The 16653-nt window shown below is 43.0% G+C and overlaps 1 protein-coding gene across 1 annotated transcript in view; it reads right to left on the bottom strand.

The window, feature by feature from the left end:
* MCF2L2 (MCF.2 cell line derived transforming sequence-like 2) overlaps window positions 1-16653 on the bottom strand; it is a 137418-nt gene that overhangs the window by 6835 nt on the left and 113930 nt on the right. Inside the window, exons 25-30 of the mRNA XM_053951244.1 lie at window positions 15038-15110; window positions 11841-11950; window positions 7931-8026; window positions 5279-5368; window positions 3099-3170; window positions 1335-1421 (exon numbers count right to left, since the gene is read on the bottom strand). Coding sequence (XP_053807219.1) covers window positions 1335-1421; window positions 3099-3170; window positions 5279-5368; window positions 7931-8026; window positions 11841-11950; window positions 15038-15110 — 528 coding nt within the window. The remainder of the gene's footprint in view (window positions 1-1334; window positions 1422-3098; window positions 3171-5278; window positions 5369-7930; window positions 8027-11840; window positions 11951-15037; window positions 15111-16653) is intronic.

Genomic DNA, 16653 nt, shown 5'->3' on the forward strand with positions numbered 1-16653 from the left:
ACTGAGACTGAGCCTTATAAGACCTGTCTGCCTGAGGCTCCCATGGTGCAAAAGTAGCTCAGGCTCTTTTGTGCAGATGGCAAGCATCATCTGCACTTTCCTACACTTGATGCCTGTCCCTTTTCTGGTGGGGATGGGGATAACTGCAGTTCAGCTCAGAGGAAATAGACCTTGCATCTGCCAAATGTTTCTGCAGCCCTGACAGATACAAGCTGAATGGAGTCAGTCAATTTACCATTGCCTTCCTAATTAGTGTACCTGCTGGGCATTAGCTGATTCACAGGGACTTGGGCTGAACAGATGCTGAACCAAATTCTTTACATCCTGTGGGCCTCTGCTCTCTTTAAAAAAAAAAACAAGGTGAAGCTCTGGCCACAAGGCATGGAGACAGATGCTCACACAGTGGGATTATGCACATCCCAGCACTCTCAACCCACACCAAACCCTGGCCTGAGACAATACAAAATGCAAGCCAGGCAGTTCAGGCAGTAAACAGAAAAGTGACCTGATCTGGGAGAAATAAGTTTATTAACCGGTTTATTTAATCCCTCCCCATGCACATCCTCCCTGCACTGGTTCGTGTAACACACGAGCATGCAGCTCTGCAGCCCCTTCTGCCACCCAGGGACTGTCTGCTCCAACAGCTGCAGCCCAGATACAAGGGACACAGGGACCTTCTTCCAGCACAGCTGCATCCCCAGCTATCGCCCCACAGGTATGGTCTCATCATCTGTGCTTTTAAAGATGCAAACCAGCCTCTGAAGTGACACTGTCCTGTACCAGTTTATTCACACCAGCAATACTAGCAAAGGTCTAAACATACAAGAATACTCTGATTATAATTAACTTCAAACTGCTACTGCAATTTTAGTTCAAATTCACAGGCTGGACTACAAACACCAAGAGAAAAAGATAACCCTCTATTCCATTAGACAAAGCTTCCACAGTCTTTTGCCACTGTCATTTAGAAACCTCACCAGCAAGAATTCCTTACAAATACATGCATCAGCCTCCCCCTTCCATACAAATCCCTATTCTAATTTCAGAGACTAAGAAACAGCTTGGTTTTTATGCTTAATTCTTATAAAATACGACAGATCAAATTCTGAGCTCTCTTGCTTTCAATTAAAATAATTATTTTCAGCCTGACCTCAGAAAACCAGAATCTGGGGCATTGTTTCTAAGCTAGTGATCCAAGCTTTTTCTTTCATTGTTGTGATGGGAAATAATATTCACCAAAAGAGAAAACTCTCCTTATAATAAAGAGAGTAAATATTATCATAAATTTAGTTGCACTCTCAAATTGAGTTTACTAATAGTTTAATTTTGTTTACCTGTCTGTGAAGCAGATCTAGGTACGGACCTCGTGGTGGAACCAGCATTACATTTAGTCTGGGCCAAAATGGTGTTCTCAAAAGCATCTGTGACAGGAAGTACAATTTGTGTCTTCAAGGTGAAATAGTGACCAGACAACCAGTACAAAGTGAATTCCTGCATCACCTCTGCAACTGACAGTCTCTTTAACAAACAGGTGGACTGGGGTCCAACAGTTATAAAAGAGGAGACACATGACCAGCACAAATGAGTGAAAGGACAGCAGCATTCCACAGAAAAACTGTAAGTCTGAGAAGGACAGAGAACAGCGAAATGAATCAAACAGAAGCATTGATGTTAATTAAGGAAGACAGTTGCTGAGTGAATAGTGCAGTGTTCTATTTCATTACAGTTTCCTTACCCATTTTTAACATATTTTCCTTGCAGCTTTTCAAATAATTTTGTAGGTGATAATTTATGCTTTTGATCCTAATCTATACAGCAGCAAAAGGGGACCAGGGAGACCAGAAATTAATTATTTCACCCCTGATGAATGCAACAGAATTTTGGGGGGGAATCCCTTGTATTATTACCTCAGTCAGAGCCCTGGCAATAGCAGCAATATCTTCTGGTAAAGGGGTGATAATGTTCATTGTTTCCTACTTAATGATACTCAATCTGGTGAGGGATGCTGTGCAGCAGTACCTTGTTTTTAACCTGTGAGGAGCAAGTCAGTTCTATGCTGCAGATAGTTCTTGCACCTTGAAATCCCCCCTGCCCCTGCAGCCACAGGGGATGCTGAGATCAGGGCATCTGCCAGTGAGGAAAGCAAGGCATAAACCCCACACTTTGGGAAACTCTGGTGCTGGGTGCCAGGATGGTTCTAAACCAAGTGCCAGGAGTCACTGGCAGAAGGAAATATTCTGCAAACAGCAAAACTACTTTTGCTGTCTCTGAATTGTTTCTTCCAACTTCTCTGTTCCTCTTCTGCTGGGAGTGCCATGGGAGATAGCTCTGATATTTCACCAGTTCCATCACTGACCTGTTCACTGGCTCTTCCTACCAAGTTTTTGTGCAGAACAACACAATGAAAGGAGTATTCAGCCCACATCTCTCTCCTGCCTGTCCTGCAGCAGAGGTACCTGGCTCCTTGTGTCCCCCTAAGGCAAATGGTCAGGAGAAGGGGAAGGCTGACAATGGAAGTTGATGATCTTCCAGTGGCTGAGGAACAGCATCCCAATTTAACTCTTTGGTACTGTTTATTAAACAGTAATTTATGAATCTGCTGCAACAGATTGGTGGAAAATCTGCTTGTCTGAAATGAAACACTGCACCTGAAATGGCTATTAATGCACAGTCTAGCCTCCCCTGTAGTCTTCATGCACATGGCTCCTGCTTCTCTCATCAAGAGTAGACACCAACAAGGGAAGAGGGATGCAAGTGGCCAGACTGCAGGTGAAGATGAAAAGTAGCCCCTTGGCTCCCTGCTGCTTCTCCCTGTGGAGGGAGGCAGAGCCAGGCAGAAAATCCAGATCCAGGTAACAGCCTAGAGCTTTACTTCCCAAAACAGGCTGAGAACTGGGGGTTTAATTTAGGCCCATGCCTAGGTGAATATGAGTGCAGGGGACAGGCAAGAGAGTAACAAGCTGTCTTTATCCCAGTTATGCAGATAAACTGACCCCAGCTCTCTAATGAACTCCAGTGTCACCCACCAGCTGTGATGAAATGTGAATTCAGTGAGTGATATCAAACAAGGTTTTCATGCAGGATGGAAATACTCCTACCTTCAAACCCCAGGGGAGTTGGGTCACTCTTTATTTCATGTCTCTTGACTTTAACTGCAGGAACAAGGGGACCTGTGTGGAGTTCATAGAGTCACAAGGCTGTAAATATTGTTAAAGGAGAAACTTGCTTTCCTAGCACCTGAAAACACTAACTACCTAACACTTTTAATTTTACCCAGAAGAAAGACCAACCCCTGGGTTCTAGGTGGTGAAGACACACACTTCTGTGAAGGGGAACAGACCCCTTTTGTCAAAAGACATTGAGACATCACAGCAGAAGAATCTGCTTCCCTTCAGGTGTCGCAGAGGTTCCGTCTCACTCTTGCCCAGGAGATGGCATTAATGCAGCCAGACCCGCAGCGCCCGCCTTCAGCCGTGAGGCTGGCAGGGCACAGCCCACAAAGCCAACACTTTTGACCCACAGAAGTGGGGGACACCAGCCACAGGTCCATGTGCAGCGCCTCTCCTGTGCCCCGACTGCAGATGTGGGGGGAGCTGAACTGCCAGGAGTGAGGATCAGGCACAGCAGCAGCAGCTGCAGCCTCAGAAGTGATGACCACAACACCCTGGCTAGGTCTGCATCTGGGCTGGTGCTGAGACAAGACTCAGGCTTCAGTTCTTTTGTCATCTGAAATATTTTCTTATAGCAGATGCTGTAACTAAAACACTTAATTGAAAAGCACTGATTCTGTTTTCTAGCTTTGAAAATCATTGCAGAAGTCGCTTTCTCAGTATCCCAAGAGATTGCCAACAGTCTTTTGGCAGACAGGATTCTAGGATAGAACTTTCTGATATGAAACTGTAACAAATTTTGACTTTCATTGCAATTCACACATGCTGTCTTTGATAAACCACACTAAAGAACAACCCTTGTTGCCCGTTTTCTTTGTAGAGATGTGATTCATTCTGTTCCCCAGCTTTGAAAATAATTATTAGGAAATAACTCAGTCTTCCCATAATTTAGCAACTGATCATGTATTTCTGAGATGTTGCTAAGGGCAAAAAGCTGTAATAACCTCTTCTCATGTGCTATGCCCATCACTTCCATGTGAGGATGTTCTAGTGCTGTGGTCTAAAGGTGCTGTCAAAGAAACATTTGTAGTAGTGAGACTATCACATCCTTCCACTGCCCATCAACCCCACTATGCCCTCATCCCCTGGCAGCCTCATTACAGCCAAGGATGTGGCTCATCTCCTTCACAGCTGTTCAGAAGGCAACAGATACTCAGCAACTTTCTTCCTGACAAGTATAGAGCTACGATTTTTATACAAATTAACTCTGTCATTTTGCCTTCTATTTTGATTTGTGAATTGCCCTGAAAATCTTAACCTTGCAAATCAGTTCCTCCAGTCCATTCCAGGAACTGCCAAAAGGTGGCATATTCAGAATTCCATGTAAAACCATATGTTGTATTGTCAAAATTATCCCTGACATGTAGGACATGTGCCCACAATGCTACTGATTTTCAACACAATCAACTTGCCTAAATGCATGGGTTGCTTTTGAGTTTAAATCTAGGCACTGGTACAGTAACTTATATTTTGTAAGTGCCTTTTCTAAAGCTAAATAAAGCATATAAATAAAACTTCCATAAGCTCCCACACAAACTGCTTGGAGTTCAGTGCACTAAGCACCCAGCTCCTTTGCACTTTGGAAAATCTCCCTGCAAACATAGTTTCTAATTGTAACAGTGATATTGCTAAACATGATTAAAACTGGCATCTATTGCTCCTCTGGCTTTGACTTGATTTCAGGCTTTCTTGATATCTGCTATGCAATGAGGAGATTCTCTCCTTCTTGAAAGCAGAAATCCTAAAGAGCTTTAAGGAAACAGAAATAATTTCAATTGAACCTCAGTTAATCCAAACTAGGGAGAAGTTGGAAACCTAACCCCACATCAGCCAAAAATTAATCCAATTTCCATGGACACTTTTTGAAGCCTACAATGGAGAAACTGGGAAGAGTCACTCTGTGTGCTGGCAGCACACCTCAATACACATTCCGAATGTCCTGACCTGCCTTCCTGCAGGTGCTACACTGGTGCTGACTCTTCTTCTACTGGAGCCTCCTGCCTTTGTAAAAACTGAGCCTGAGGTGCTCACTCTGTGAGCAGCATTTGGCAGTGAATGTGCCAGGCAGCAGGCAGGGAGGGGGAGCTAAGCAAGCAGCAGGACAGTACCTTTGGTGACAGCAGAAGCATTAACTGTGGTGCTGATGGAGGAGGCTAGGGAAAAGCGACGGGTAACTTCTCTGTCCTTAGACTCTGGATCTGGGAGAACAGACAGATGCAATGCAGGGCAGGGTTAGAGGTTAATAAGCACTGAGGGTAAAAGATGTTCAAAGCAAAGCAGCAGCTGGAAAAGGGTAAAGAAATGAAACGTTGCTCCTCTAAAACAGAGAGAAAAAATACCCTCAACAAGGTGAAAAGCACAGAAAGTGTTATTATGAACATATTTTCAAAGCAATTCTAATTGCACTAATTTTAATATTTCAGAAAAGAGCCATGCCAATTATTATTTTAGCAACCAACTAGTGTCCAAGTACAGCAACAAAACACAGAGAAATAAATGAGCATGATGGCTGGAATGGGGTGTGCATCTATGCATGAGGTTTGGATCATTTTAGACACTGAACTGTTGTTCTGTGATGACTGACCTGAAATACACCGAAAACAAGCATGAATGGTTTGGAGTTCACATTTGTCATTTCTAAAATTTGAATGTGTGAATGTCTGAAAATATTCTCCAAGCTTCCATCTTTACCAGTGCAAACCAGCTCGGAGAAAGTGAAGGCTACATAGTGGTTTTTTGTTTCCTTATTTAGCATCCTGCCTTTTCTCTAAGTCTGCTCAGGAGTAAAGACACAGCTTCCCCACATTTCACTATGAGATGTGCTGGAGTTGTGCCCACCCCAGGGAATATGAACTTGGCTCTGCAAACCAGGATGGCTAATGCTGACCCAGGGGTGGGGAGATGCAGGGTGCTTTGAGTGTGGCCTTGGATACACTTCAGTGCCAGCTCTGGGATGGCTGCCCCAGGGATCTCTGCACTGATGGAGTGCAGGATGCCAAAGTTTCTTCTCCAGACATCAGCATTTCTTTGACTAAAACACCAAAGTGATCATATACAACATTTTCCAGCCTGTCATATCCAGCCTAGGCAGACAGTTTAGCATTTCTCTGAGTATCCATGCTCCACTGCCAGTTGATACCCAATCTTGTTTTTACCCTAGTTAGTTGGGGTATTATATTGTTCAGATCTTCCTTTTTATATGCTCTGGACAGGAGCAGACACAGCAGGTCTGAACCAAAGTATGCTCAGCTTAACACACCATCCTTCACCATGGCCAGTTACAAAAACCTTTAGACAAAGTCTTGAGGAGCAGGACAAGCTGATGGCACACACTTCCCTGTTCCTTTCTCCCATCTTCCAGCCTGCCTCAGCAGCCAGCCCTGCAGTGCTGAGAGGCTTTGCCTATGGCCATGACCACGGCCAGCCGGCCTGTCTGCCAGCAGCTCCCTCTGGGCAGGAGCAGGTCAGCACCACAAAGTGAAACAGGACATTGTGCAAGAGGTATTCCACAGGAATCTCAAGTAACCAGACCCAGCAAGGCTTTGAACTCAGAGCACCTACAGCTGAGGGGTTACGAGCTCTTCTGGGCTGTGCTTCACTGCCTGGAACACTGAATACAAGGCAAGACATTTCATATGACAAGAAAAACTCAGATTAAAAAGTAAAAGAGGCCCCAAACAAAATTGTAAATCTAGACTAGCAAAAATTACAGCATTATTTCTGAATTCTGTGTTTTGTCATTGATTTTCCTGAGTCACAAGATCTAAAATCCACTTATTTTTATATTCAGACATTCAACTTTGTTTGTCCATCTTGGATCTCGCTACTACATGCAGCCTTAATCTTGTAGCCAGAATCTTACAGTAGTGATGACTCTTGGTACATTCTTATCTACTTTATCACATTATAATTTAATGCTTCTTTATTTCTGCTTTTATGTTTTCATCTTGGTTCTTCCTCCTTTGATGTTCACCCTCTCCATCACTGCATACTAACCCTTTGTCTCACAGAGGAAATACTATTTATCAGAACAGGAGAAAAGCCACACAAAAACAATAAAGGGAGTAATTACAGTATCTTTTCAGAAAGTGCTTGTAAGTAGTCATTCAATTAAATTTCTATTCACATTGCTTTTTTTTTTTTCTCTTCTAAAGTCTCTTCTTTGTACAGCTGTCACAGGAACTTGCAATGCTCTCTATTCATGGATATCTACTAAACATTTATGCACAATTTCTCAAGACACAGCATTTTATGGTGTCATATAACATAATTAAGTGGAATAAAAGCCCAGATCTCCTGAATTCTGATTCCCCACTAGACCACAACTGAACAATATTTGAAAAAACGACATCCAACCAATGAATGATTTTACACATGAAAATCTCATGTAGCACAACAGATATGATACTCTTTTTCTTCAAGCCTGTAAGCTGCTGAAAGAAGTTCCATTGACCATTTAAAACCAGTTCACACTTGGACCCTTGAGAGAAACTGGAAACAAATGTTATTTGCACTTTGCACCATTAAAAGACCCAACCAGCCAACCCAGAGGTTGTCTTGCCAATGCTGCTGTGGGAGCAATTTTTGGTGACGGTGTCTTTGAGCAGAGGAGCCACTTGTGTGCACCAGGAAGGAGCATTTGGGTGAGATGCAGCAGCACTTTAGGAAAGGATGATGGATGGCACCATGGGATGGAGAGAACATTGTGGGAGTGCAGGAGACAGATGGCCTGAGACCAAATGCTGCATTGGTGATTTTACCTTTGGGTGGAGCTCTGCGGTTGGAAAGACCTTGCAATGTGAATCGCTTTCTAGCAAGCGCTGTGCGCTCAAGGTTAAGGCTGCTGGAAGCATCAACTAGGAGAGAGAGGGAGAGGGAAGAGAAATAAGGAAGGAAGGGACAGCTGTTCAGCTTATGGGAAAGGAAAGGTTAGCACTGGATGACAACTAAAAAGAAATCAATAAATTTTGATTCAGTTCAAGCCTGAGCAAGAGCTAATCAATTAAAAAGGTGACATGAGGTCAGGGTGAATAAACCAGCGGAACCAAACAGAGCCCCTGGGTTGAGTTTGGCTCACTGAGTTTCAATGGAGAACAACAACAAAACAAAACCAAAGAATAACAGGTGAAGGGAGGTAGCTCTCATCAAAAGAAAATACAACTTAGCAGCAAGCTAGCGCCTTCTGTTATCATCATTGGTTGGAACAGCAAGGTGTTGGAGAAGTAAGAGAAGAAGCCTTGCAGTGCAGGACATGCAAGTGCTGGGAGCAATCCCTCTTCTGCAATCCAGCACTGGCACTGAAGAGTCTGCCCTCACCAGCCCTGTGGCTGGTACACCTTCAGCCTTACCTGCTGAAGCTTTTCTAAAGCCTCTGAAGCTGGCAGAGTCATGCAAATGATCTCCTGATTTGCTGGGATGTAAGGATGCCATGCCAGCAAAGCTCACATGCCAGGCTCCTGCATGAATAATCAGCCATGCTGTCTGACAGCTGCCTCTGCAGAGATCTGTCACAGATGGATCGAGGTCCTGAGGCTCTGGGCTTGAAAGATACTCAGTTACTCACATTGCAGGAAACAGGACCTAGATCAAACCCACAGATCCACACATTCCTGCCAAATCCTCCATCTGCTCCTTTCTTGGTGTGGGTAGATAACACCCAGAAGGTTTATGGCAAAGGAGCAGGAGAAAAAACATGTGTTGGGTACCTGGTTCTGAGCCTTGGGATTTAACCAATAGATTTTCCTCCTCTTTAGTTCATATACTGTCACATGAAAAACTTTAGAGGGACAAATGAAGACCAAAAGTACAAAGGGAACACAAAGAGACAGTGAATCCACACTGACAGACAAGCTGTGCTTCCAAAGGAAAGTGCATCCCATCACTTCCTGATTTGCAGCCAAGATAATCCAGGATCTGAGGTGCCTGCATGCATAGGTGGGTGTGAGAGGAACAGATTTTAACAACACAGAAGAATTATGTCACTCTGGTTCAGCTCCTTCTACCCAGTGCCAGCTCTGGCCAGGCAGGTGCACCTGGTGAGGAGCTGCTCCCAAGCAGTGGGTTCAGCTGTGGGGCTGCCTTTGGCTTTCAGTCTGTGTTGGCCATTCCCTGCCATGGCTGCTCCCACTGCCAGGCAATCTTTGAACAGATACTGTAGCTTATAAAGAATTCAAAAACTGGTATATAAAATATATTTACATTCTGTTTTCTTAGGGCAAGAAAATCCAGAGCATTTAATTATCAGAGAGTCCCACAGGGAGTACAGCAGTGCCTGTGCAGAGGGGTGGGTTCCTGTGTTAGTTCTTCAGCTCTGCAATTGAATCACTTCACTGAGGGACCCCTTTGCATTTCACAAGTCCCCACAGCCTCTCAGCCCACAAAGCATTAGATACTGGTCTCTAAAGTCATGTTGTCTCCACCTGAGTAATTCAAACCTTTTCCTTCATTCTGCAGGTATACCAAATAACCCTGGAAATTATTTCCAAAGATAATAAGAACCAGGTCCTGATGGGCAGCAGGATGAATGAGACCTGCAATGCATACTTGTGGCACAGGAAGCCAACAGCATCCTGGGCTGCATTAGGCAGAGCTGTGCCAGCAGATGATGTTCCCCCTTGTCTCAGCACAAGAGAGACCCTCCTGCAGTGCTGTCCTGTCCTGGGCTCCTCAGGACATGGGCATACTCCAGTGAAAATCCAGTGAAAGGCCATGAAGATCATTAAGGGATTGCAGTAGCTGACATGAGGAGAGATTGAAAGAGCTGTGATTGCACAGCCTGGAGAACAACAGGCTCAGGAGGATCTTACAAAATAAAGAAGATGGAGCAGATGCTTCTCAGTGGAGCCCAGTGAAAGCATGAGAGAGGCAACGGGCACAAATTGAAATATGGGAAATTCCATTTTAAAATGTGAAAAAGCCTTTTTACTGTGAAAGGGGATAAACCTAGGACAGTGTCCCCATGGCAAATTATGGAGTCACTGTCCTTGGAGCTGTTCAGAACTCAAATGGACATGGCTGTGAGCAGCTTGCTGCAGCTGACCCTGCTTTGAGCAGGTCCCCACAGGTTCCTGCAAGATTTGCTCCCGTTTTATTTCAAGGCAGGGACTCCACCAGTCAGGTCCACACAAAACACTGGTTTACATGAGAAAACTCTGCCACAGGCACTTGTCAACAAGAATAACAAAACTGAAATAGCTTGTAATAGTACCCTCCCCTTCTGTACTACAGAAACTCCCCAGTATTTTAAAATAATCTGTGTTCACATTAACTACGCTGATACTGGAAGCATTTTCCAGGCAGTAGGTGGCACAAAAGGGACAGTTTTGGCAGAGCTCCAGGCTGTGTGCCGAGTGTTGGGACATTTTTGAGTTCAGCCCCCTGCAGAGCCCCAGCGGTAAGTGCCTCACAGGGACACAAACTCGAGTTTTGGTGGGACATCTAGAGATGCTGGAGAGCATTTTGCTGGCTCTGCAGAGCGAGGTTTGCAGCTCAGGATGCACAGGACACCCGAATCACCAACCAAGAATGGACTCACTGCCAGCCCTGCAGAAGAGCCACCCACCCGAGGATGAGGATGCTCTGGGCTGAGCCAGTGGGATCCCAGCCAGAGCCCTGAGGATCTGCTCATGGGAAAGCAGAAGACAGAAGAATGACAATCAGCACGGAATGTGAGCCCCGTTCCCACACTCTTGAGTAAGCTGGACAGTTAGAAAACATCAGTAATCTTCCTGGATTTTTTTTTTTTTAAGAGTTTCTCAATTTAAAAGGAAAAGCTACTTTTCTGCTTTTTGAATTAGGAAAAAAGTCTAAATGTTTTAAAAATAAAATTTTACTGAAACAAAATTTTAAGATTGGGTTTTTTAATGAAGAACCCATAACTTTTTTCCCAGCATGGAAACCTAATGCAATTAAAAATCTTTTAGTGAATAGCCTATTTTTCCAAGAGAGATATTCCAATTTCTTTTTAAATATCTTTATTTAAAAAGGGGCTGTTACTTTATGCCTCATTTGGGCATTAATCTCTTAAGACCTCACAATTTTCTTTTCTCATATTCATAGAAAATTCTTTGTTCAACATTAAGAAATACTGCCTAAAAGAGAAACTGCTGTCAAAGGATTTTCTCTTCCTGCTGTCAGATGAGATTCAGTTTCTTTATAGTGTTTAAGTTCTGTTTTATAGAAGATCTATTGTACTTATGGCCTCAAATAATAGAGGGACTTTCTGTGACTGCCTGTGGGTTTATTTACTGTACACCTGAGGAGAACTGATATACACAGAGGAGGTAAAACACTCTCCTTGACTTAAACAAAGAAATCAGTTAGCAAAGCCTGTAGAAAAAAAATTTAAATTAAATATGTCTAGAAATCAACTTCACCAGGATGCAGAAGGTTAAAACACATATGCTATTGTCCCCTAAGTTCTATTTTTAAACAACACAAGTTGTATACAGAGCACTATAAAGCATCAAAATTCAGACTTAAATCCCAAAACTGGTAATGCCTTTTGGTGCTCACAAATTTTCATGGTACAGTCATTCAGCTTTGTAGCATTGGTTTTTTGATGTTGGGTTAAAACAACATAGATTTAAAGTATCCTCATCAAACTCCAGAAATATGTGCAAATATAAAAATATTACCCTTTGGAAGCAAAAGCTCTGTCAGAACTCCTACCTCTCTTTTGTCTGGCGCTGGGACTGGAATTCCTGTTTTTATTGTTTGATGCATCCACATTTGATGTCTCAGATTTGTTTTCATATATACTTGATGACTTCCTGCTATACCTTGGGACAAAAGAAATACAAAAATAGTAACAACCTTGGTTAACATCTAATAAAGCACTGAGCACTAAGCATTCTTTTTTTCCACTCAGACATGGAAGCCTAAGAAACAAAGGACTGGTTTTAAAATGCTGTGTGCTATAAAAGCCTGCATCTGTGCAGGCATGTGTGGTGGGAAAAACCCATCCTGCCTCCTCTCCACACCACACAGTGAGGGATGTGCTTCATCAGAGTTGAGAAGGGGGAAATGGAGAAACAAGCTGATTGTCTGCACAAGTTCTTTTTGCAAGTGCAGCAGATTTGAAAGGTTGGAGTGGGAAGCCGGGTAAGAAAAGACAATCCAGATTTCCCATCCTTTGCAGCATTTGTCTCCAGGAGAGAAATGGATACTGGATGGTCATGTAGAGGTCATACCATGCATAGAGCAACATATGAATTCTATTGGCTTCCCCAACATCTGTTTCTTCTGCTCTTTGGAGCATGAATCCCAGTGGGATATCCCTGTCTGCAGCTGAATCACAAATGGGAGGATCCACCTTGACAAACCTGCCCAGGTACTGGCCTTGGGTAATGGGACTGAGGCCCCTGTCCCAGGTTTGTAGGACATTCAAGCTGCAAAGGTTTTCTTGTGGTTCTTTGCAAATGTCTGGTGGTTTAATTTGGGTGTTTGACTGTTATCTTTGGCAGACTGCTCCACACAAATAATTTTATCTACACATTTGAAATACTCTTTGCCAAAGTGCCTGTTATTGACATGTATCAGCAATTAAACTGCTGCTTGCAATTAACACATGAACTGCTAAACTTAAGGTTCACAGGGTTTGCTCTGCTGTAAGGGAAGGTCTGAGATATCATTAAAAACTTAAAAACATTTTAAATACTAGAGATTTGTAAATACCTTTTCTAAATATAAGGCAGTCCAGAACTCACTGCTTTGCATTTGAACTTCTGACCTGTTTCTGATGGATCTTAGCAGGGTCTCTGTTACCTCCTGTACTAAATCAAAATGTGATTTTGCAGCCTAATATCAGGTACAAAATGGGGCTCAAAATAAACATGGGAACAAATCCAAAGCACACTCACATTTCCTTATTCTTTTTCCTCTCTTTCTTCCCAGCTAGGCTGGGATAACTGTGAAATATGCAGCTGACAGAGTTAAAGATTTACAGCTGTGAGAAAGACACCAAGAAAATACACACGCTTTTTTGAAACAGCATCTGCAGCCAGATTCGAAGAGTTTGTGTTTATCCATGTTCACAGGATATTTTTACATGGATGTATGACTACATCAGTCATTTCCAACAAAGCAGATAGTTAAGCAGTTAGAACAATAGACTATTTAATTTTCATATGTTTAAATAGATTAGAAAACAATACAAAGGGATGACTTCATTATCAGTGAAATACAGCAGCTATCCCTTGAGAGAGCTAGAGCAGCAGTAGATACCACAGGGCATCCCAGTTTAGGATTAAACAGTGAACCTTGTGGAAGAACTTGGAGAGAGAGAGAGAGAATTTAAATAGATTGAACAGGACTTGGGGACAATCAGTAACTGCCTGTATTAAGGACACTGGCTCTCAGTGTCCCTTTTCCCAACACCTCAGCTCCAATCCCAAGTCAGGCCTGCCTTATGTCATGGAATTGTAGTCCCAAGTGATGTTGGTGGCATGTAAACAGTAAAGGGGATTGTCTTTGTCATGGAACAGATACAGCTTGGGGAGGGGAAAGCATCCTGCAAACAGATTTCCCCAATGTCACAGCAGAGGTTTGACAATTCCCAACAAACAGCAGAGTCACTGTCACACATGGGCAACCCAGGAGTAGGTGTCTGTTGGGTAGATAATATGTCAATGATTAATCAGCCTTCTTCTGCTGGCAGAGCACTGATGGTGCTGGCTGCTCTTTAGCAAATGCTGTCTCCACTGGCCTCCAGCACCTCTCACAACTGGAGCTGCTTGGTCATGTCAGCTATGAGCACAGATTGTGCCACGTGGTGGCTACTGCAGTCCAGCCTCTTCCTTCCCCTCCTTGTCTCCCCCCAGCATCCCAGAACAGGCTGCAGAAAGGGCTCCCCAATCTGAGGAACTCTGGATCCACCATTTCACATCAACTCCTGCAAAGTCAGCTTGATGCTGCAATTCCACTGCCCTTGCTTATCTTGGGGACACATATTACAGATAATGGGACACCCTGAACTTTGTGCCATTCATCACAGCCCAGAGCATTGTTCTTTAATGAAGACTCACTGTATTCTTCCTGTTCCTATAATAACCCAGCATTTGGAGCAGGAGGATCTGACCTGTCCTTTTCTGGCACAGTTGGCAGAGTAAGGACAACAAACACTTCATTTTTCCTTTGGTTTAATCCACTCTAGGACAAATAGCTGATCACATGGCCTTTCTTCCTGGAGTTAATTTTCTGTTGACATATTTTGTCTGTAATTTGTGCTCTGGAAAATCTCACTTTAAGAGCCTTATAAGAAGGATGCACATCTGGATTCTTCTGAAACATTTTTGTGATTGCACTTCATATCTTATTGGAATAATTTTCTCCTATCCCCAGGGTGGTTCTGCTGAAAGATTTCCACCCTTGAACCCTTAGAAAAGCAAATTAACCAAGCCTAGAGAAAATATGGTGCAGGATTAATAGCACTACATCTGTTTAATATTTCTTGCATTGAGTTGTACAGCTCTCAAAGGCTGGATGTTACCTGGGATGTCCTGCCTTGGTTGAACCTGCTAAAATTTTACAGTGATATCCCATTCCAACTTACATTAAACTTGCCCAGCAACTGGATCATTACAAAACTTGGAGCTGACAGCTCCATTTAAGATCTTCGAAATGTTCCAATACTTTTTGTCTAAATTTGAGTTAATCTTTGAAATTAATTCTGCATTCTGATATTACTTCTTTCCTGAGCAAACCTTTATCTGCATTTGTATATCTTTAGAGAATTTGAAGACAATTGAGTAAATTCATACCCAGGAGGCTAAACACAAAAACCTATGAATTTATATACTCCAAAAGCACAAATGCAAGTTTGTGCAAGACAAAACATGGCCCTGATATGTCAAGGCAGCTGTAGTTACCTGCTTGCATTGGAGGAATCCATTGGTGCATGATACACACTCTCAGTGATTCTTTGGTGCAGCTGACTTGCTTCTGTTAAAGAAAAAGTAAAAAGAAGTTGCTCCAAAATGTGTAAGTTTCTTCTGTGTTTATGTAGAAGGCAGAGAAAGAAACAGGAGAGGACTTTGACTGCCACAGAAATCAAAATGGAATGCTTGTCCTTTAAGAGAAGGGCATATTAAGACCTTAATGAAACCTTTTAGCTCACCAAACAACTCTTCTACTCACAATTTTTCACCACAAAAGAGATTTCTTTCCCTACTACCTTCTGTTTCCCCGGTACCTCTTCCTAGCTATCTGCATGATATTGATCTGGAGAATGGACATAATGGCCTTTTTCCCAGAATACAAGTTTTGTGGCTCACAGCTTTGTCTGGATTTAGCAACATATGTCCATCAGTCCTTTTGCATATTCAGCCGCATGGCAGAATATATCCCCATCTCTCTGCAGAATGCTTTTGCTCAGCATCCTGGACCAACAATAATCAGAAAATATTATTCATATGCCACTTGTTCACTCTTTTTACAGGGTTGCAAGGTAGCAACATACTTGTACATTGTCCAGTAAATGCTGAGTGAAGAAAAATTATAAGACAGTTGCTCAGAGCCTGGATTTCAGGGCCAAGAGAGTCAAACACTGAGAAGTGAGGAAGTAATGGAAGGAGCTGCTTTCAAACTCTCACATTGCTGAAATCCCTGGGCTATTTCACTCTGAAAAAAGATGAACCTCCTATCAGTGAAAGATAAGTGACAAGGGGATGGGGCAGCACTGAAAGATTAAACCCAAGTCCTTTGTTGGTGGGGTATAAATGTTCATGCTGACTGGGGAGTCGGACGTAGCTCCATTCCTGGTTTGGCAACTGATTCATGGCCTTACACAAATCCCTTAAGCTGTATCAGTAATTCCTTTGCCTGCAAGAGACAGCTGCATTCTTGAGGATTGATGGAGCAAGGGGTTGCCCAAAGCCTGATTAGCATTCCATGCTCACTGCAGTATCTGATGGGGCTGGGTACACACCGAGTGTTTGGACACAAGTGACCCATATTTTAAACTATTTATCCCACCTTCCCTGCCCCTCACTCTTTCACCTCAGCTGGTTCCTTCCAGCATTCCAACCCCCTGTGCAACTCCTGACAACAGTCATTAAAAACAGCCAAACAAACAAATATATCCCTCTTCCTTCTCCCATTGCAATGTTCAGTTGTAAAAATATCCAGTCTTGGATTAAGGCCTCTTCTTCTGTGAGTCATTAGAAAAAGATATTTTAAAACCACAGGACAAAGCATGTGCTTTCTGACAGCAGTTATTGTAGTAAGGGGTTTGATTCATGTGATCATTTGGGAAAAGGCAACAGGAAGAGTTGCAATAGCATATGAGATACAATTTATATCCTCTGTTCTGCTGGATTCACAAGGAAAGCTTGACTTTACTCATAGAGTAGGATGAAAGTCACCCTTGGATGGTCTCGAGACCAGACTGAATAAAGTCTTGAGTAACCTTGTTTGACCAATAACTGACTGACTTTGCTCTGAGCAGGACCTTGGACTGTGATGTTCTGAGGTCCCTTGAAACCTG

This window comes from Vidua chalybeata, chromosome 10 (genome assembly GCF_026979565.1).
Source record: "Vidua chalybeata isolate OUT-0048 chromosome 10, bVidCha1 merged haplotype, whole genome shotgun sequence".
NCBI lineage: Eukaryota > Metazoa > Chordata > Aves > Passeriformes > Viduidae > Vidua > Vidua chalybeata.